General features: G+C 31.6%; 1 protein-coding gene across 2 annotated transcripts in view; it reads right to left on the bottom strand.

Annotated features, from left to right (window-relative positions):
• Positions 1 to 2,478: 2,478 nt before the first annotated feature.
• The window catches only part of si:dkey-97m3.1 (fatty acyl-CoA reductase 1), a 29,729-nt gene continuing 8,407 nt past the window's right edge, over positions 2,479 to 23,800 (bottom strand). Inside the window, exons 2-13 of one of the 2 annotated variants that reach the window (XR_006154449.1) lie at positions 21,405 to 21,630; positions 12,768 to 12,943; positions 11,287 to 11,466; positions 9,975 to 10,152; positions 9,047 to 9,091; positions 8,183 to 8,301; positions 7,949 to 8,016; positions 6,339 to 6,510; positions 5,019 to 5,148; positions 4,403 to 4,530; positions 3,143 to 3,374; positions 2,479 to 3,112 (exon numbers count right to left, since the gene is read on the bottom strand). Coding sequence is in view for 1 of the 2 variants with exons in the window: in XM_042721598.1 (XP_042577532.1) it covers positions 3,212 to 3,374; positions 4,403 to 4,530; positions 5,019 to 5,148; positions 6,339 to 6,510; positions 7,949 to 8,016; positions 8,183 to 8,301; positions 9,047 to 9,091; positions 9,975 to 10,152; positions 11,287 to 11,466; positions 12,768 to 12,943; positions 21,405 to 21,593 (1,548 nt within the window). In the remaining variant the exon portion in view is untranslated. Of the gene's footprint in view, positions 3,375 to 4,402; positions 4,531 to 5,018; positions 5,149 to 6,338; positions 6,511 to 7,948; positions 8,017 to 8,182; positions 8,302 to 9,046; positions 9,092 to 9,974; positions 10,153 to 11,286; positions 11,467 to 12,767; positions 12,944 to 21,404; positions 21,631 to 23,800 lie in introns of both variants that reach the window. The other variant, XM_042721598.1, reaches the window with a different exon arrangement.

The following is a 23,800-nucleotide window of genomic DNA, read 5'->3' on the forward strand; positions in this document are numbered from 1 at the left end:
TTATTTTTAATTCAATGTGTTGCTGTTTCTTTGTAATTATTAGCGAAATCTGCTAGCAATTTCTGAGTACAAATTGTTTCACTGTAAATCCTACAGCACATTAACAAAAAAATAACATGAGAACATGATTTTTAAAAACTGCATAACAACTATTGTCAATAATGTGAATATTATAAACATTTCAAATATATTTTAAAATATTTTATTTTGAATGTAACATGTAGATAGAAAATGTTTTTATCTTATTTTAAAATTTAAACATGAAATTTATCAAAAACAAATTCACAAAATTTGAATAATATGAATAACGTGTGTGTGTGTGTGTGTGTGTGTGTGTGTATGTATATATATATATATATAAATATATATATAATTTATTTATTTTTAATAGTTTTTCTTTTTAAATTACCCTTGCACCTGTCTTTAAATAAAAAATTTGCAGGTCAGAATTATTTGTAATATCCCAATGGAAATTAACATCATAATTGTAATAGAGATTTCATGCACACAATCCACAACACCTCAGATTGTTGAAACTTTCCAGGCATGTTCATTACCCTACATGAGAAAGTTTCTCACAATTTCAAGAAAAACATTCTTACCTGTATTTTTGAAAACTCATAAATCTGTAAAACTGACCCAGAACATAAACATACAAAACCAATTAAGATAAAGAATATTATTTAATTTTCTTTTCATGCTGTTTCACAGTCAGATAAAGAAAAAAAAAAAGATGGAGACATTCAGGAACTTGGTCATTTTCAGTTTATTTTCTCATGAACTCTTTTGCAACAAACAGTCAAGCACACAATTTTATCAAAGTACAGTTTTCCATTCAAGGACCTCGACCGTACAATGTCTGACAGCACAACATGGAGACAAATGTTGAGTAGAGGAAGGTCAAAATCCATGTCAGCCACTACTGTTACACAGGGAAACTTTTTTCAGTAGGGGACTTTTTTGTTAAAAAATCATTTTATTGCAAACCGAATGCAGCTCAATCACCTCATCTGTACAAACATCAGTGGCAGAGCACAAACGCTTGAGATTGTAAGGATCACGTTGGCAGTAGAAGCTTCATTTGAAAACTCAGCTTGGCTCAAAACGAAGGGTTGCCGTTGTTAAGACATCAAGGTGTTTGATTCTAGTAGAAAAATGGCTGTGTTTCTCATGTCTGGAATGCTCTAAGAGGAGATTTTAGTGTGCGTGTGCTTTCTCTACTGAGACTCATAACATGCAGGAGAAAAAAAACATCTCAAATCTCCTAAAGTAATCGCTGCACTACTGCTAAACGAGCTGAGGAAGACCTGCGGTTACCAAGGAACATGAATACGGTGTGCGACATACAAAAGACAGACAACAGAAGGCAGACACGTCTTAGAAACGGTGATCCAAAAATACAGTTTGGCAATAGACCACCAGGGGGAGTGTAGAAAAATGTTTGCTCATGAGATCCTCAAATAGTGTCGATTGATCACGATGCTGTAAAACCGTACGAAATATAATCCGTCAAGTTTATATTAGAGTATGAGATTCATGAAACGTTATAAACACACTTGTTTTGGTTCTTCTGACAAGCAAACAGAATTAAAAGTGCTTCTGAAACGTGAAAAAGCAAACGATAAACTAGAAAAGTAACTTTAAGAAGGAAGAAGCACAGGCTGTGCTGCATAGAAATGACCAAAGTCAATGATTGAAAAGATCGTGAGGGACGTTTCCCTCTTTAAATATCTGGTTTAAGTCCCTTTACGGTTCTAGATTCAGAGCACTTTAAACAGTGGTTAATACACATAAAACAACATTGAAATGGAGACTCAACGCTTTTTTTCTTCATTTTTCACTTTTCTTTTAAAAATATGGGAAGCCCTCAGTCATTTCCGGAAATAGATGTTCTTAACCAGCCATTTGATTCACCCTCGCAAATATACATTTGTACATTTTTGGTATGTATATCATCTGAAAAGGAATATATTTATATATCCAGAATATTTACAGACTGATGAAACTCTCTTACGCCCATCTACAGACAGAAATATCCTCATCTAACAATCGCAAAAAGAATCTGACACTAAACTTAGTGTCCTGCTGTACAAACAGAAAAATGAACAAACATACATGGTGTTGAGTATGTCATATTTCACACTTAAATCAAAAGAAATGTAAAAAAAAAAAAAAAGTCAATTTATGTTTTATAATTGTAATTATTAATCAATAATAAAAAAAAATTATAATATAAAATTTATCATTGGGAATATTCTATATTACATATAACAATTATTTGATCAAATGTATTTATTTTTTAAAATGTAATATAACAGTAGTTATTTTTACAGTAACACTAAAAATACTGTATTACAGTAATGAGAATTGCCGTTAAGCATAACTCAAGATCCATTAAAAATGCATTAAATTTGGGGGTAAATGTCATGAAAAGGTTGAACTAAACACATCAATAAAATAAATTAAATTAAATAAAAAAAAAATATTGATGTTTTTTATGAATAGACTTTTTTTTTCTTTTGATTTTGGGTGTTCATGCTTAAACTGGTGGATGTATAGCTGAGCAAGCGACGACTTAGAAAAACAAATGTATGATGTTATAAATGCATCAGATCTGTTGCAGTTCACTGGCCTTTCCCTCCGAACGCAGCAAATGAAAAAGAAAAAAAAAAAACAGGAAAAAAGACAAAACACCAACCAAAACCGCAGTGAAACTGCTAGACTTCTTGTAGGCTTTAGTAGCACATGGTACGAGAGTTTTCTGGCTGGATTACATGGTATTAGATCAGACAGGACACAAACGAATCATCTAAAGACACAAACACACTCACAGAGAGAGAGAAATGTCTGCAAACAGCAAACCGATGCTGGCTGTAGTCGAGAAGGCTAAAATCATCAGAAGACATAAAGGCAACGTCTCCAGATGTTAGATGGCGATGAGAATGTAAAGGAGAAACATTAAAATGTGGTTGCATATATAATCGGTATTAAGGAAAAGTCATTATAAAAGAGGACACCTTTAAAAACAGCACATGGAGGAGTCAGGTGGAGCGAGCGGCCGGTGAAGAAAGCTAAAGAAACACCTGTGTGTGTGTGTGTGTGTGTGTGTGTGTGTGTGTGTGTGTGTGTGTGTGTGTGTGTGGATGGCTGAAGACACCTCAGGAGGAGGAAGTGCTTGGAGGATGGGGACACACACTTCCTGTTGCTCCGGTCATTGGGTCAGAGTGCTGGAAGCCCTGAAGTAGGACAGGAACTTGAAGCACAAACTCACGACGAAGTACCAGATGTTCCTGGCCATCTGAGAGCGAGCGATGAAGACGCGCCAGATGAAGACCAGCAGCACCGTGTTGAACGTGTATCGGATGTTTCTCAGCCTGTGAACAGAGGATCAATAATTCAATGAAACACTGAACACTCTTACTGACTATCAACTTGCAAACTCAACGTGTGTTTAATCAACCCTCCTCTTGTCTATGGACAGGATGCAGTGTGTTTAAAGGCCACGCCGCCATTATTTATTCACCCTCATGCAAAACTCTCATATGACCTCAGAAGACCTTTGGTAATGCAGAAATAAAAAAAAACTATTGTTAATTATTATATTATATTATATATTATATTCATTTGTAAGTCGCTTTGAATAAAACCGTCTGCTAAATGACTAAATGTAAATGTAAATATTATATTATAGAAACAAAAAATATCTGTAGAAGAAATAGAAATTAGAAAACAAGACAAAATAGTTTGTTTTGGAGATAGAGAAATACAAATGTATTATTAATTATATTATGAATGTTTTTACAGAAACAAAAGAATAGTAAATAAAAAACAGCATAATATAATATAATATAATATAATATAATATAATATAATATAATATAATATAATATAATATAATATAATATAATATAATATAATATAATATAATATAATATAATATAATATATATTTTTTAATCATCAAGGATGCATTAAATCTATCAAAAGTTGCGATAAATACATTTTGAATAATACATTTACATAGTATTATTTTATATCACATATAATTAATAAAAAATATTTTTGTATTTTTTTTTTACAAATATATTTGTATTTTCTAATTTCTTTTTTCTAATGATAACATAACATAATATAATAATAAGAACAATAAATACATTTGAATAATAATAATAAATAATTAATATTATTAATAATTTATAATAATTATATTTCTGTATTAGCGAAACATGCAATTTTTTTTCTTTTCTAATTTCCTTATTTTTCTATAAATATTTTATTTTAATATAACATACACTACCCTTCAAAAGTTTGGGGTTTGTGGTTAAATGTCAGCTGTAAAGCAGCTCTGGTGTCATTATTCAGCTCAGTTTAGATTCAGTAAGTGTGTCGTCAGATGGACGTACTTCCTCAGGTGCTGTCTGGCGGCGGGAATGTCGGACATGTCCTCGTTCAGAACGTACTTCTTGGTGCCGATACAGTAATTCTCGATGTACTCGGGCCAGTTCAGCTGGCGAACATCAAAGTTGAAGGTCTGAAAGATCACAAGGATGAGTTCAGCAAAGTTTCACAGTGTGTGTACTTGTTTATGCTACATTGTGTGTCCCCACAAGGATAGTAAAACCTGAAATTTTAGACAAAGTGAGGACCGGCCTGTGGTCCCCATGAGGGAAAAAAATTATTAAAAAGACAATTATTAGAAGTCTATAGAAAGTCCCCACAATTCACAGTGTGTGTGTGTGAGAGAGAGAGAGATATGTATTGTGTTGTGTGTGTGTGTGTGTGTGTGAGTGTGAGTGTGTGTGTGTGTGTGAGTGTGTAGAGTGAGAGAGAGGTGGTGTGTGTGTGTGAGAGTGAGAGAGAGAGTGTGTGTGTGTGAGAGAGAGAGAGAGGGTGAGATAGTGCGAGAGAGAGAGAGAGAGAGTGAGTTGAGAGAGAGAGATAGAGAGAGAGAGAGAGAGAGAGAGAGTGTGTGTGTGTGTGTGTGTGTGTGTGAGTGTGAGTGTGAGTGTGTGGTCGTACCTTCCTGTCGTCGGCGCTCAGCTGACTCATCAGCATGTTCATGTTGTCTGAGTTCCACTCCCAGTCCTGACTGCTGAAGTACTCCAGCAGACCGATAGCTTTGTGCAGACGGTTGAAAATACGCATCATTCTGAATGAACACAGATCACACAGACACACTCAGCACCTCTGTGACAATTATACTACATTTTTTTACAGATTTTATTTCTGTAATATAATGTATTCAATCATATTCACAATTATTAATATTAATGATCAAAACGTTATATTAATAATACAATAATTACTGAAATTTATATATATATATATAAATAAAAGCTGTTTTTATAATATATATATATATATATAAATAAAAGCTGTTTTTATAATATAATATAATATAATATAATATAATATAATAATTAACAATATAGATTTTTTTTATTTCTCTGCATTACCAAAGGTCTTCTGAGGTCATATGAGAGTTTTGCATGAGGGTGAATAAATAATGGCGGCGTGGCCTATAAACACACTGCATCCTGTCCATAGACAAGAGGAATATATAATATAATATCCATGTTACCAAAATATACTTATTTATCTTTTTTGTTGTAAATGTCTTTTTTATATATACATTTTATTTCTAATAATTATTCACAATAATTATAATATTTGCATTTATATATTAACAATACATGCCGCTTTATCTCTACATATATTTATTTCTATAATATGCAATATAATATAATAATTATTAATATAAAAAAAAATTATATTTTACTTTAAATTCTAATCAATTTAAAAAATATAAAAAATCAAATAAAATATAAAATAACAAATAATTATAATAAATTAAAAAAAAAATAAAAAAGCATTAAAAAAAAAAAAACAAAAAATACATTACAATTAAATATTAACAATACATATTAGATTTTTTTCTATAATATAAAATAATTATATTTTTACCATATATGCCTTATTTTTGAATTTCTATCGTTATATAATTCAATAAAAAATATTATATAATGGATTCAATTATTTATAATTATTAATAATCATAATATTATATAATAATTACCTATATTTATATTTCTTTATTAACAATAAAACAAATTCTATAATATACTTTCTATAGATATTTCATTTTATTTCTCGATTATAATATACATTATCATTCAAATGTTAGTGATCTATAAGGTTTTAAAAGAATTATTACTTTTAATCAGCAAGGGTGTATTTCTATTTCTAATCAATAAAATATTTTTGAAATATATTGTTATTATACAGACCACTTCATCACAATAGAACAGATCATGTAAGTATAATGTTGTTAGTTCTCACTGGGGTTTCTGTCCGGACAGTCGGAGGAACAGGTCATAGATGAGCGCGGGGAACTTGTGACTGACGAGGATCCAGTACTGGTAGATCAGGTAACTGGAGGTGATGTTGGCGTTTGGCCGACGGAAAGCCTGTTCCAGAGGATTCCTCTTAAATGTGGACATCACATGATGCTCTGGAAAACAAAAGGTACTGTATATAATATGATAACTAAGCCACTGTTACTGCAGCATGAATCTGGGAAACGCTGCCAGGAAGAGGAAGATCTGCTTCTGGCCGTTGACATGGTGATGCAGACAGCCAGATGTTGCTCATGGTAAAGCATCCTGCTGTTGCCATGGAAACGCTTCAGCTGCTCTGACCAGTGATCTGCCCTCCGATACTGACGCACAGCGCACATACAGTACAGTACAGTACAGTGATGTGATCCCAGTGATGTACTCTGGGCTAGTTTTGAAACATAGTAGTGTGCATCTGATGAAATGTGCACACTGCAACCCATAATGCACTCAATCCACTGCCAGTGTGACAAATAACCCTGAAATGTTATCAACTATGCTTTTTTTGGGTGTTATATTTAGCCTTTTATTAGGGTTTTATTACAAATGCAAAACAACTTCTCATGCATTTGACTTGAGCTTATATTTGCCATGCAAATGAAGCTGCAGTTATGCAATTAGGATTTATTTTTGACATCAGTCTGCACACCTGAAATTAAACACGTAACGCAGTGACAATAATACTCTTTCAAACATTTAGCATTGCATACTGCATATTTCATATGCTTATTCTGTTTGTTTATTTATTTGAAGTTATTATAAGTTATGCAATTATCATTTATTTTAATTTTAATTTTAGAGAGGAGCCTTAATGCCTGGAACACATGCAACGGTGACAATAATGTTTCAAACATTTATTGCATAACGCATACTATTTAATATACTTTAACTATATTTTGGATTGGATTGTATAAAATAAAAATATTTAAGTTGTAAATAAACTAAAATTATTGGAGTTCATTTAGTTTTTCAACTTCAAAACTGCATGTTTAATTCAGTGCGTTACTTGCCTCGTAATAAGTTGTGAAATTTACTAGCAATGAACAGACTGCTTCAATTTCTTTGTAATTATTTGTGATTTAATCTATTTTATTTTTGAGACCGGAATTGAACATGCAATACAATACTGACCATGACACTATTTCAACATTTATCATTGCATACTGCATACTATTTCTAAAAATATACATTTTTCAAAGTTGCAAAACAAAATGATTGAGAAATTAAAATGCCACAACACCGAGCTTCTGTATTTATTACTAAATTTATATGTATTTTCTATATTAAGTCTCTCTCTCTATTATCTTCTATCTTCCATTTATTCTAATTCCTTATTTCTTCATACATTCTGTATTCTATCATTTTTTATTATGCCTGTGTATGTCCTGAATTCATTGTTGCACTGAGAGATGAGGAACTACAGAACACCATTTCACTGCATTACATCACATGTAATATGCGATGAAGAACTACATTTCTTTCAGTGTAGTACACAGTATAGAGTATGCAGTAGTCATAACTCGCTCACACAGGATATCAAAGCATGTTACGCACCAATCTCTCCCCAGTGGAAAGGGTTAATGCCTCCGGTTGTGCAGTTGTACACGAGTGCAGTTTTTGGTCTGAAATGAAAACACAGAACAAGGAGATCACTGTGTGCCGCATGAGCACAACCGCACATACCCCCCCCCCCACGCAAATACATCAGCAGAGGGATCTTTCATGCTAATGTTCTCTGTTTAATCACCTGCGGGTCTCGCATAAGCAAATCAGACAGGTGAAGCTGACCTGTGCACCGCGGTGTACCAGCCGGCAGCCAGCGTCAGGTTTATCACCACGTCTACAGGAATCAGATCGGCCACCGCGTCATTACTGGCCCTCATGGTGCGCAGGATGCCCTTCCCAGCCTGCACCGGGACACACACAACACACGCTTCTTCAGAGAGGATGCCAAACGCACCATATGCCTCCGTCTGGCTGTGAGCTTCACGGAGGCGATTAGGAGAATGACTTCATGAAATACAGACTAATTCAATAGGAGGGGCAGATTGTTTTCATCGCTTTCAATCGTGACATGTTAAAACACCTATATAACAAAGCACTGCTGCGCGGTACTTTAAACTTTAGTTTGTCCATCTTAATTAATGAAATATTCATCAGAAACTGAAATAGAGCAGTTTACTGTAACCTATAGAAGAAAATCAATAATCATTTTTAATCCATCAGGCTTTTATGACTCATATAGTCTGATATAATGAGAGGAATAGAGAGGAAAAACAGCTCAGTTTTATTCAGAGAAAGAATTTGGTGCAGATGTCGATGTGTATATGATGAAATTCTGATGCTTGTAATGTAAATCAATGAGATTTTTATAACAGTACAGCAGATACTTACATAAAATGCTATAAATATCAGGGGTCACTCTATATCTCCAATAATATGTCTTAATAAGATGAGATTGAAATGATCCAAACATGTTATACTTGTATTGCATTACATGTTTGGATCATTCCAATCTCATCTTACTAAGACATATTATTGGAGATATAGAGTGACTGATTGAGAGATGAAGAAATAAAAGCTCCTCAGAAGATGTGAGATGTTCTGGAGGCTTGTGAAGATCAATACAGCACACCATGAATCAATACTCACAGCAATGAAAACACCACTTGGTCCATTAAAGTTGTCTATCCAACCCTGTAAAATACAGAAACAGGCATAACTGTTTTAGCATTGTTGTGTATCTCACAGGGTTATACGCAACAAAAATATGTTGTTTGCTATAAAATTCCTATGTCATCTAAAGCTCAACTCTATATGGCAGAATAAGATAATGACAACACAAAAAAGGAAACTATATTTTAACATTTTTGTTATTTTAATATAATTGAGATACTTTCATAGTTCTTGTTAATATTTTGAATTAGATTAAATTTTTTAATTTTCTGTTTTCATTTTCATTTTAGTTAAACTTTAGAAATTATGTCTTCATCATTTTTATTTTTTTATTATTTTTAATAATACGTTTAATAATAATACTATTTTTAAATGTGTGTGTGCGTGTGAGATATTTTAGTTTTAGTTACTTTCAAATTTCAGTATTTCAAATGAAAATAAACAAAAATGAGAAATCTACCTAAAATAAAATAAGTTTACATTTTCTAATATTTTATTTCAATGTCTATATAGTTTTTATTTTATTTTATTTACTTGTTTATTTTAGAATTAGTTTCATGTATTTAGTTTTATAGTAAATGGAGTTAACCTAAATTTATTATTATTTTTTAAAATATATGTATAAATAGTTTTTTATTTAGTTCTTAGTTACAGTTTTAGTTTATTTTAAAAAAGTTTATTTAATCGGTTAATTTTTATTTTGTCATGTTTTTAGTTTTAGTTAATAATAACGACCCCAACCGTCTCTATGATGTTCTGGTATGTATGTTTATGCCATCATTAGTCCAGGTTTGAAACTAAATCCTCTGGGTTAGCAGCCCAGATCTTTAACCATTAAGCCCCATCACTCAGACATCAGAACTGTGTATGAGCGAGGCCTGTTGCGAGCGGATGCGTCACTCACAGGGAACGGCTCCTGCCAGCTGGCTCCCACGATGGACGGTCGTATGATGCCGATGTTGAGTTTGCCGCTCTCCTGCTGCACCACACACTCGGCCAGAGCTTTGGTGTAGGTGTAAGTGTTCGGCCGGTCACCAATTAGATGCGGTGTGATGTCACGGATGATACTGTCATCCATCCACCTACACACACACACACAGATAAATCACTGCTCTGCTTCAGGGTCAGTACATGGCTTGATGCAATATGGCTTGACAGAGTCAAACAATGTGGAAAATCAGACATGTCATGACCAGTGGCATAAACAAAGTGTTTCCAAACTGGGGTTCATGGAAAAAGAAAAAAAAAAAAAAATAAATAAAAAAATTAAAAAAAAAAAATTAAATAATAAAATAGTAAATACATAATAGAAAATGTAAAAAAAAAAAAAAAAAAAAATACTACATCTAAAAGTATAGCACTATAGTGAGTAGAAAAAGGAATGTATGTAAATAAATTAACAAATTAATTAAAAAATAAATAAGAAAAAATACTTATTATAATAAATGATTAAACAATAAATATAGATTAAAATAAATAACTAAAGAACATATTTAAATAAATAATACACCTAACAAGTACAGTACTATAGTGAATAGAAAAAAACTATAATGTAAATGTAACAGAAACAAAATATTCCCCAAATATTTGGACATATTTAATAATATTAATAATATAAGCATTAGTTTTTTAAAGTATTGGGACTTTTTACATTAAAATATACACCTGCCTATACATTTTACAAATTTATATTTTATGAAAATTATTACTTAAATTAAAAAACATAAACTGAAAATGTTATTTATTTTATTATTTCAGCTTGCTGCCAAGAACTTTTTATTTTAGTTTAACCTGATGTACTAAAATAACTAAAAATTATATAGACATAAAAAACACTACAGAAAATGACAAAAATACACAAAATTACTAACATTTTAAAAAGAAAAAAGGAAAATATATACATATAGATATACATATAAACTAATTCGAAATATAAACCAAAATATCTAAAAGTATCTTGATACTAAAATAACACTGGTGTTCATAGCTTATTTTTAAAGGTTTCTCTCCTTGCTTTATCTTTATTTAGTTTTGATATATTTTTCAGCATAGCATAATTCTGTTCAGAGGCATTAGTTTAAGTCTGGTATTGAATACACTCTGGATTGTGTCAGCTCCGTCAGGTAACATGAGCTCATGGCTGTGGTTGCCAGGTAGATTCTGGAAGTGAGTTTGAGATGATGATGATGATGATGATGATGATATATTGTACTCACTCCAGAGAGTCGATGAGTTTCTTGGGCTCGACCGGAAGAGGGTAGATGACCTCATCAATGTGTCTGCGGTTGCAGTTGGCGTAGGCGGTGGAGATGTGGATGAAGGCCTGCAGGTGCTGCATCTGCTGCGCCAGAGAGAGGAGCTGCTGCGTGGCGATGACGTTCAGCTGCAGCGCATGCCTCAAAAACACACAAATACACAAAAAAACACAAAAAAAAATAAAAAAAAAAAAAAACACAGAACATGCATAAATCCCTGCTCAGCTTCAGGGTCAATACAGTGTGTCAGACATCCAACATCAGAGTTAAATAATGAGGAAAATAAGACATGCAATAGCTGGCAATCTAGACCAAAAAACTTATAAATAATTAAATACATTTGATTAAAATAAATAATAAAAATACAATTTATACATTAATAAGAAAAAAAGATTAAATAAAAAAACTTGATAAAAATACATACGTAATGCATCTAACAGCACAGTACGTTAATGACTGGGAAAAAGTAACAAGATAATTGTAACAAATGATTTGTTATTATAATTTGGCATAGACCAAAAATATATAGATAATATAAAAAATAAATAAATGAATATATAAATAAATAAATAAATAATATATAAAAATGAATAAATAAATAAATAAAAATCCAAAATATAAATTACAAAAATAAAAATTATATATATATAATATATATATATATATATATATAGATATATACACACTTCAACTTTAAATGAAAATATTAAAACAAAAATACTTTTTTATAAATGTTTTAAAATGTAAACAGTATTTTTTAATATAAAAACTAAAATAGCATATTATTGATACTGGTCTGTGATGCTGCTGAGAGCATTCTTAAAACACATTAGGACACTAATGTTGTTTTTATTTTCCTTAAGACAATGAAGCAAGAGGTCGCTGTGTACAGGGGTGTGTGTGTGTGTGTGTGTGTGTGTGTGGAGATGAAACCTTTTCTTCACTCGTTCCTGCTCCGAAGTCAGCGGTTCACTAATGAATCCCTCGTTCCTCCAGCAGTGAGAACATCTGCTCCTCAGCCGGAGACTCATCACAGTTCCTCTCTTGTGTGTTTTTTTTTGTGTGTGTGTTTTCGTTTTCCCTCTCTTATTCTTGTTATTCTCACATTTCCTCTCTTCTTTTACAAGTGTAGCTATGGTTTTCAAGTTCCATCATACACCAATGTTTCAAAAATGTGAAGGTTTAAAAATTTATTAAAATTCTCCAATACTCACTATACCCACAATAACTTCATCAAAAATATCAAAAATGTGAGATATTTTTAGAATTTAAAATAACTGTTTATTATGTGAATATCTATTAAACTGCAATTTATTGCTGTGATCAAAGCTGAATTTAGCAGTCTTCAGTATCACATGATCCTTCAGAAATCATTCTAATATGCTGATTTAACGCTCAGGAAACATCTATATGTTTAGTAAATGTGGTCACACGTCACTCACTTCAGGGGCTCGTCGAAGCGGATGGTGGCGGCGCAGTGGAAGACGATGTTGATACAGGAAGTGAGTGTTTGTACATCCTCTGGACTGATGGCCAGGCCGGGCTGCGTGAGCTCGCTGCTGATGGGGATGATCTTCTGATGAAAGTCAGGATTATCTTCACGCACGCGGTCGAACAGCTGCGAAACACACACAGACACCACGTCAGTGATGCACGTTCACTATAATAACACAAAACATGACAATTCTCATTCTTCACGCTCTCTGAAGTATTCACACATGAAGGCAGCAAGTTACGGCTACACTCATTTAATAGAAAACCACCAGTGAGCGTAAATAAGTAAACAAGTAAAATAAATAAATATTTCAAAAATAGGAATTTGGGTAGTAAATACAATTAAGCTAATTTAAATAAAATAAATTATAAACAACACTAAAAAAAACCAAAATAAAAACAAAAAAAAAAATAAACAACAACAAAAAAAAAAAAAAAAAAAAAAAATACAAACACAAAAAAAAAAAAGGAATTTGGGTAGTAAATACTATTAAGCTAATTTAAATTAAACAGTGTAAATTAATGTACTAACTAATGTAAATTACCATTGAAAAAAAAAATACAATAAAACAAAAAAAAAACCAATCCACAAAAACTTAATAATTTAAAAACAAAAAAAACATCCACAATAATAAAATATATGATAAAAAAATTAACTAACTTCAAGAGCAAAAAAAAAAAAAATAATAAGATTGCAAAATCATCAATCATTAAAAGTATTCATGCTAATCATGTTAATTTAAATATAAGAAATATTTTATTATTTATTATATGAAAACCCAATGAGAATCACCATTGATAAAATAAAATAAACAAATTACAAAAATGGGAAATTGTACTTCATTTTTAATTGTCCATGAAAAAACCTTACAATGCATGTTTCTAAAACAGGCCTGATTTTCACACTATTCTTCAGCAATGCAATTTCTCATCTCATTTCTTTTGATTTTGTGGTAAAATGCGGTCTGTTTACATGAGAATTCATCCTCATCCTCAAACTGCAGAGTGAATAAATAAGATATTTCTTGCTCATATCCAAACATACAGGCATGTTTGAAGTGGTACATAGCTGATGAATGCGCTGTGATTTCTGTAATCTAATATCAAAAGAGGATTTGCAGAGACTGCTGTCTTCTCTGACTCACATGTGCTGACTTATGTTACCCACAATTCCAAGGGTCTGGCAGTGGCACATTCCTGCAGCCGCAGCCAATCAGAATCAGTTCTGGACGTAACATGTGACCCCCTGTAACCCCAGCAGCAGGCGCCTGCCGAGGGCCGGACAGATGCTGACAGCTGTTGAGCCTCTCAGTCCAGTCACGCTTTTCAATGCATATTTATCCAGTAGAGATTTGCATTTCAAAAAGGAAACAGTGCATGCCATCAGAATTCTATTGAATATTGAAAAAAAAACACAACAGCTTCATAATAACAAAAAAAAAAATAATCAAAAAACCACCATCATTTAATAAAAAAAAAAATAAAACAAAATACAATTTTCAAGAAACAATACTATTCTCTAAAATACACACACAACATTCACAATATATAAAAAAAAAAAAAAAAAATTATTAAACAACTATTAAAAAAAACACGTCTTTTGCTGCTCTATAAACAAAACTGCACGCATCCCGCAGAAGAACATTCTAACCGGAGCTACTTCTCTAAGTTTATGTCTGTGGCGATTCACGCAGGTATGTGTTGCTCCGCAGCAGTGACGACCCGAACAGGCTACAATAGTCCAAAAAATAATCACTTATTATAAATGGACCATAGTGACTAAGAATAAGACAAAAAGCCGGTTTGGTAGATGAATTTATGATGTACTTGCTCATTATATACATTTAGCAAATTTTGAACACAGAAAAGTTTACATAGTGTTGCTTTAATGAGTGTGAGAAATAACCTAATGAGAATCACTAAAAAAATAAAAAACAATAAAAAAAAAAACAATAATAAGTTTGAGGTGTATATGAAATGCCAGAGCTGCTTTAAAGTGGACCAAAAATATTACATTAATTTCAATAAAAAAAAAAAAGATTCAAATAATTACAAATTAAAAAAAACAAATAAAACACAATAATAAAAACATTATTTAAACAAACATTAAACAAATTTAATTTGATTAATTTAATTAATAAAACACAAAACAATAATACAAAATTATCAAATAAATGTAATTTATAAAAATAAATAAAACTAAAAATAATCATTAAAAAAAACAAATTATTAATAATAAAAAACTAATTAATTATCAACCAAATATATTCTAGTCACAAAAAAAAAGTAAATCAGAAAACTATTTTATTACATTAAACTAATTATTATTCAAAAACAGGTCAAATACATTCAAATACTTCATTTTCCAAAAAATAAACAAAAATAAAATACAAATTGAAAAAAATTCAATTACTTAAAAAAACAAATAAAACAATAATAATAAAAAAACTTTAATTTAAAAAAACAATAACAAAATATAAAATCAATCAATACATAAAAAACAGAAACAATAAAAATAATAAAGAATTTCATGTACAAATAATAATAAAAAAAATTATAAGTTTTGTTTAGAGATATAAGACTTACAAACTTATTTAGAGAGCACATAAACCTCATTTAGACACCATATCAGAACTAAAAGGATGTTTTTGAGCCATCAGTGTAAATGAGGAGGACCAATCAGCAATCAGCATGCAAATAAACTGAATCGTTTAAATGCCACATCTTAACCTTCCTGAAGGACGAGAGATTGTAAAACACCTCACAATCCAGTTTTTCCTGACTTTTTCCAGGAATTGCTGTGAAATTGTCTGGGAGAGCGTGGCGTGTTATAAAATCTGCTTGCATGTTGAGACACGGATCATTTTATTTGCTTTCACAATGTGTTCGTTTATTCAAGATGTTGTCAAAGGTGTGAGATGTACACATTTACTCATGTTTCAACAGAAACACACTTTCCTACACAATTCCTGGGAAATCTCTAAATGTCATTTAGACCTGTTGCTATACGAGACATTTTTTGAATATTAAACTTAAAAAAAGTAAATGTATATATTAATAATTTAAAAATATATTTTTATCTAGATATATTATACATATATAATTCAATGCCCCGTCGTCAATTATTCCTTACATATCTTATCGTTATTTATTTTTTTGAAATAGTAAACTTCATAATTTACAAAAAAAAAAGATTTATTAAAAACAAAAAATAGAAATAAAAATGAGACAAAAATTTGATAAAAACAAATTATTAATCAAATAAATGTCATTTACAAAAAAAAAAATTTTTTTGTTTGCAAACTCAAACTGAACTAAAAGTAGAACTGGAAAAAAATCTAAATAGTAATATTTAGAAACATTAATAAAACATAATTTTTCAAATTAAACAAACTAAAATATAAACTGGAACTATAGAATACAAACTAATTCAAAATATTAAAACTAAAAGTAAATAAATAGTATAATAAAACATAAAAATACAAACAAAATAAAAAAAACACAACAAAATAAACAAAACAAATAACAAATACAAAACTATAATAAAAACCAATTATTAATAATTTAAGAGCACATAAACCCAATTTAGAAACCATAAGACATAACAGAACTTATTCGGCTAATATGAAGTTTGTGCGCACCAATAAAGCAACTATCTTGTCTTTTACAACAAGAGGATTTTTAAATGGAAATGAAAGTGCATCATTTTAATATGAGAGATCATCAGGGGAGCGTTTCCCACACACTCAAACATGCAAATATTACGGGAATAAAGCCCTAATGATATCATCTGAACACATAAGTCTGGTCATAACGGCCATTAACACAGATTACTGGACAGATCAGACAACATATGGGGCATAAGAGCGGTCTGGCCAACACACACACACACACACACACACACACACACACACACACACACACACACACACACACACACAGACACAGATGTAAAGAGAGTTCAGTCAATGCTGGACAGAGAAATAGTTAAAAATTCAAGACGCACAAAACTAGAAGGAGAACCTGGTCAATATCAGACAGGAGGAACGCGAGGAGCTAGAATGCTTTTCAGAAATGCAGTAAATGAAGGAAACGAGCGCAGCCGCTTCAGCCAAACTTCCTGCCACGGTCTGTGTCACCGGGCAACAAAAACACAACACACACCCGCATGCTGGCATAGGATGAAGCTCCATATGCTGCTGCAGCGCTGCCAGAGCGAACGCCCTCACACACACACACACACAGACACACACACACGCACACACACACAAATCACAACACACACGCGCACACAACACTGTCACAACACCACACACTTTTCACACCACCTGCTCACACTCATTGAATATGTCAAAACAAATAAACACACAAAAAACATAAAACACATACAACAAAACAACAAAAAATAAAAAAAAAAATAAAAAAATAACAAAAAAAAAAAAAAAAAAAAAAAAATAGAACTAAATTTACTAAAAATAAAAACTATAAAAAGTAAAAATCAACTAAAAAAACTAGTATAAAAACATAAATCAAATATTAATTAAATAAAACAGAAATATTAGGTGAAAATAGCTAATTATAAAATGAATAAAATATTAATTAAATAAAACAGAAATATTAGGTGAAAATAGCTAATTATAAAATGAAATTTGAAAGTTTAAGTTGACGCAATAAAATTTCTAACAGCAATAAAATTAAACCTAATTAGTAATAATAATAATTACTTAAATTATTTGAATTATTTAAAATAATTAAGTAATTATAATCAGCAATTAATAACAAAGTAATTAATAAGTAATTACTAATGAATTTGAATGTAAGTTTGCATATAACCACAACTGAAAATGTAAAAAATTAAAAAGTATTAAAAACTAAAAATGAAAGGTTATTTTAAATATTAATAAAAACTATAACAGTATTTACAATAGTAACTGCTGATCTATTTGGAAACGGTTCAAACTCGTCTATTAAAGCTGCACTGTACGAGAAAGGAAGTGACACGCGGATAAAGGATGCACAGGTTCACTGGATTGAGGTCAGGGGTTCGCTGGGGTCCAGCACTGTAAACATTTGCTCTCTCTGTGTTGGAAAGAGCAGACGGTGCATTGTGGGACAGCGGTCGCTCTGTGCCAGACTCCACCGGGCCTTCTGGCACAAAAAAAACCATTGTGTGTGAGTGGGAGAGAGAGAGAAAGAGAGAGAGACAATACTCCTTCAGTTCCTGCACTGCTGTGCCCTCGGGTGAATGAGAAACACACACACACACACACACACACTTGAAGAACCAGCAGAGAGCAGAAGCGCAGTCGACTGGACAGACTGAAGGAGGGACAGAGGTAAGAGAGAGATCTGGTGCTTTATCACCTGCCTGAACCCACTGAATAATTCAGCACTCACACGCGGCCTGTGCGTCCACAATACAAAATCAGAATCAATTCAGAAATCCATTCAATTTCACATATAAAATATCATTTCATTAAAAAAAGTAAAAAAAATAAAATAAAATAACACACACACACACACACACACACACACATACTATTACATATATATATATATATAGATTATATATATATATATATATATATATATTAAGCTGACCAAAACATATTCAAGTTACAGTTATATAATGAATATGGTCTTAAAGTGCACACTGTGAGATTTAATTTGAGGGTATTCTCATCAAAATGGGAGGAAATTAAATAATATATAAATAATATATTATTTATTATATAATATATAATAAACAATCATCCTCACTAATCACATTAATATATATAATAAAAATATATAAATATATTTTAGATGATCACTTTCATTTTTGATCATAATAATTTTTCATTTACCTATACTATAATTTTATTACTGAAAGTTATAAAAGCTATATAAAGCTTTTGTCTTTAATTATTTAAAAATCTGGTGAAAGGCCATTTAAATGACAAAACAATAGCTGCCTGTGTGAGCGCCTGAGCATTCCTTATATATACAACCTACACACACACACTCATGTTTGCTTGGCTATCTTAGTGAGGACACTCCATAGACTTCCACTGGTTTTCTATCAGGTTAATGATATTTTCTATCTGCTAACCCAAACATCTGCAGAACATTAGATTTACATCAGCAGCATTTTCTGGCTGATTTACAGGTCTTTCTCACTACTGAGGACCAGTCAAATGTCTCACTTATGCGTTATTTAAGTGTTTCACAATATTAATCAGGACATTTGGTCCAGACAAAACAAGTACAGACAAAACAAGTACACACACACACACACACACACAAGATGTAATGAGGTTTATATCAGAGGCCAGAGAGTCTGTGCAGCGCTGACAGAATCTGTTCATCTGACTGATAACACTGATCTGCGTCTCATAACGGCTCGAGTCCAGATCTCACATCAGTCCAGCACAGACCAGATCAAACTACTGAAACACCAGCAAACCCAACCAATACAACATCCCTCAGATTACATGCAGTTCAGAAACATTACTCACATTAGATTAACTGTAATGATTTAAAACCAACACAGAGCATTGATACTAGAAATAAAGTAAATGTGAAACAAAACAAACTATAAAAAAGTTCCAAAGGCAACATTTGTCATTTTTATCAAGGTTTTCTAGATGTACTAATTTGACTAAAAAATATAAAAAAATCTCTATGAACAAAATAAATAAATAAACACAAATTTATGCAAAAAACACAACAAATGACTAAAAAATATGATAAAAAACACTTTATTATTAGTAATATAATAAAAACATTAGAAAAGAGAAAAGCAAATACATATTTGCTAATGTTTTGCTAGGATATTGCTGTTGACATAATATATGATATTTGATGATGATGATAATAATATAGTTATTTATTATTCATACATATTTTAACAATCATATATTTTTAATGATTATAATAATTATAAAGATCATTTATTTAATATAGTTAATTTTTATTTATGTAATAATAATAATAATAATGTTCTGCTCAAACTAAACAAATGTGAGTAAGTTCAGGAATCTCTCCGTTACTGCGGATGTGACTCATCATCCTCACATAAAGAAAGACTCTGTCAGCCTGGAGTCATGAAGCCCCGCCTACAGCACCATCAGACGCGTATGGAAATACAGATCATAACTCATGTGGATGGCGTTTGCGGTGGGGTTTCTATGGCAACACTCAAAGAGCGTTTTCCATTTTCGCCCGAGGGAAAGCAGCGCATGAACTTCTGCAGCAGGTTTCAGAGGATCAAGTTCAGGGAAACAATAGCGATAAACCCTGATGCGTTCACGTTCTGCACACTTTGACGGAACTAACTACTTAAGGAGCAACACGCAGTTAACTGCAGTTTGGAGGCGATCAGATGTCATCTGATCACAAAGATTGAGATATCCAATGACAAAAACACATTATAAGCATCAGGCTTCTGTCAGAAAAACCTGAAAAGTGAGAAAAGAAGAAAAGCCCAATGTTCTAGAAATGTTACAAATGTCTTAAAAGTGTGCCAAACACACTGATTCTGATGATGAAGAAGAGCTGCTCGATTAATAGAAACGAAACCTGAAATCATGATTTGGCTTATCAAATCACAATCGCTGAGATTTTATTAAATAAATGTCATTTAAGTATCTTTCCAAAATTGTGATAAGAAACACTTATGAAGCAACTGTCACTGACAAAGGAGAAGCTTTCAGGCTCCCTGTGGAATGAAGAAAATCTACTTAAAAAAAATTACAAATATTTTATATGAAAAAAAAAATAAAATAAAAAATCTAAAATACTACTACTACTGTAATTTTACAGCTGAAATGCAAAATACAATTATTATTATGATTATACTATTATTATTATTTTAGCCACTGAGATATACATTCTTTAATGTTTCTTATTTTGTTTGATATTTTCATTAAGTAATTTTTAGTATAGTTATTTATTTAATATTATTTTCATTATCTTTCATTTTATTATGATTTAACATTATTTTGCTATATTTAATATTATTTTTCAATTTATTCTTATCTTATATTATTATTACTACTACCACTTCCTCTACTATTACAATTATTATTATTGATATAAATTCTTAATTAAAGAACAGTCATTTCTTATTTTGTTTGTATTTTTTAGTAATATTAATAATGGACCTAATAAAACAAGTGTCCTTACTATTAACAACATTATATTATATAACAATAATAATCATAATCAGTCATTTTATTGTTTATTCTTATTTTGAGTAATATTTTTATTCAGTCATTTTAATAATTTTAATAAAAACAGCATTATTATTATTAACAATGATAACAACAACATTTAAAATTCATAATGATAATCATAATAATTTTATTGTAATATTATATATATATATATATATATATAGTACAATATATATTAATCATAACCTACTGCTTTTAAAGTACATATCATAACCATACACACTGTGAGCTCTCAAATACCAATAAATAAATAAATAATTAAAATAATAACAGCATTTGTAATTTTTTATCAAAAAATGTGTTTAAAATTTTTCTCTCCAAGTTGTAAAGAGAAGGAGGGTGAATAAACGTCACACTGTGAGCTCTCACCTTACACTTCATCATGTCCTGGACGCGCTCGGACATGGACTGACCCGCTTTGGGCCGGACGAGGATGTAGAGGGCATTGACGTCCGGACAGGAGCGCAGCAGCTTCTCCATCAGAACCTTCCCCATGAAGCCCGTGGCTCCGGTGATCAGCACATTCTTCCCCGCGTACCACTCCGAGATCGAGGTCATGATGAGGGTGAGAGACGAGCGCCGCTCCTCCTGAACACTGACACACACACACACACACACACACACACACACACACAGAGAGAGAGAGGATGAGCGGCCCATTCACCTGATTCACAGTCAAAACACACTCAGCTTCCTCTGTCAGCGAGGAAACACAGCCCAGCTTCCTCAGGACACAGTCTGATGCACTCACTGGACACTTCTTTAATCTCCGCGCTTCAGTGCTGTTTGTAAAGGTGTTCAGAGGGAACTGTAATGTGTTGCCAAAAGGTTGCTAGGTGGTATCTTACTAGCGCTTAGAGGTGAAAATCATGCGTCTGATCACTGAAGTAACTGCACACACACACTTGCATGAATGATCGTTAGAGAGATCAGTGATGTTTGACTAATAAAGCAGGAGTATGTGCGTCTAGATGTTTCATGTGATTCATTTGTCCTGGAGTCACTGTGTTCATTCAGTTTCATCAATGAAAATAAAGAGAAAATAAAGCCTGTATTCTCTCGGAGTGTCTCCTGCAACTATAACAAGAATCAACAAGACAAGACATTACACAAGAATAAATGTCTTTGTTATATAACGAAATTATTACATGTAACGAACAAAACTATTTATTTTATAAATGTTAAATACTAAATGTTTAATAATTATGTCACACTACTATTAATATTACTAAATATTACAATTTTAATATATATTAAATTGTTCCCTTCACAACTAACAAAAATATTCCATTATTTTTTTTACTTCAGTTATGTGTATTTCTAAAAACTATATTTATCTTATGATCCTACAATCAATCATATATATATATATATAATTGCATATTTCATAATAATAATTAATAAGAATAAGAATGAATAGCGAATATACTGTTATGATTATATAGTTAATATATTTTATTAATGACAACATTATTAATATTATATAAACAAATACAATTTTCTTCCTACATAACTAATGTTACTATTTTTAGCTAAATTTATGGATGATAAATACAACCCTTAAAAGCCACCATTGTAAAAAAAATCAGAACAAAGTAATTAAGTTAAAATATATACAATATTATAACAAATGTTTTTAAACAATGTTAGCTGACATGTCATCTTTTAACAGTCCTAATACACACACACATATATATATATATGTATGTGTGTGTGTGTGTGTGTGTGTGTGTATACATACTGTACAGTCGTGGCCAAAAGTTTTGAGAATTACATAAATATTAGTTTTCAAAAAAACTATTTTTTCTGCTAAACTGCTTTTAGATCTTTGTTTCAGTTGTTTCTGTGATGTACTGAAATATAATTACAAGCACTTCATACGTTTCAAAGGCTTTTATCGACAATTACATGACATTTATGCAAAGAGTCAGTATTTGCAGTGTTGGTCCTTCCTTTTCAGGACCTCTGCAATTCGACTGGGCATGCTCTCAATCAACTTCTGGGCCAAATCCTGACTGATAGCAAACCCATTCTTTCATAATAACTTCTTGGAGTTTGTCAGAATTAGTGGGTTTTTGTTTGTCCACCCGCCTCTTGAGGACTGACATCAAGTTCTCAATGGGATTAAGATCTGGGGAGTTTCCAGGCCATGGACCCCAAAATTTCAACATTCTGGTCCCCGAGCCACTTAGTTATCACTTTTGCCTTATGGCACGGTGCTCCATTGTGCTGGAAAATGCATTGTTCTTCACCAAACTATTGTTGGATTGTTGGAAGAAGTTGCTGTTGGAGGGTGTTTTGGTACCATTCTTTATTCATGGCACTTGCTGGACTTTCTTGGACGCCCTGAAGCCTTCTTTACAAGAATTGAACCTCTTTCCTTGAAGTTCTTGATGAACCTATAAATTGTTGATTTAGGTGCAATCTTAGTAGCCACAATATCCTTGCCTGTGAAGCCATTTTTATGCACCGCAATGATGGCTGCACGCGTTTCTTTGCAGGTCACCATGGTTAACAATGGAAGAACAATGATTTCAAGCATCACCCTCCTTTTAACATGTCAAGTCTGCCATCCTAACCCAATCAGCCTGACATAATGATCTCCAGCCTTGTGCTCGTCAACATTCTCACCTGAGTTAACAAGATGATTACTGAAATGATCTCAGCAGGTCCTTTAATGACAGCAATGAAATGCAGTGGAAAGGTTTTTTTGGGATTAAGTTAATTTTCATGGCAAAGAAGGACTATGCAATTCATCTGATCAC

Source organism: Cyprinus carpio, chromosome B4 (genome assembly GCF_018340385.1).
Source record: "Cyprinus carpio isolate SPL01 chromosome B4, ASM1834038v1, whole genome shotgun sequence".
In the NCBI taxonomy this organism is placed as follows: domain Eukaryota; kingdom Metazoa; phylum Chordata; class Actinopteri; order Cypriniformes; family Cyprinidae; genus Cyprinus; species Cyprinus carpio.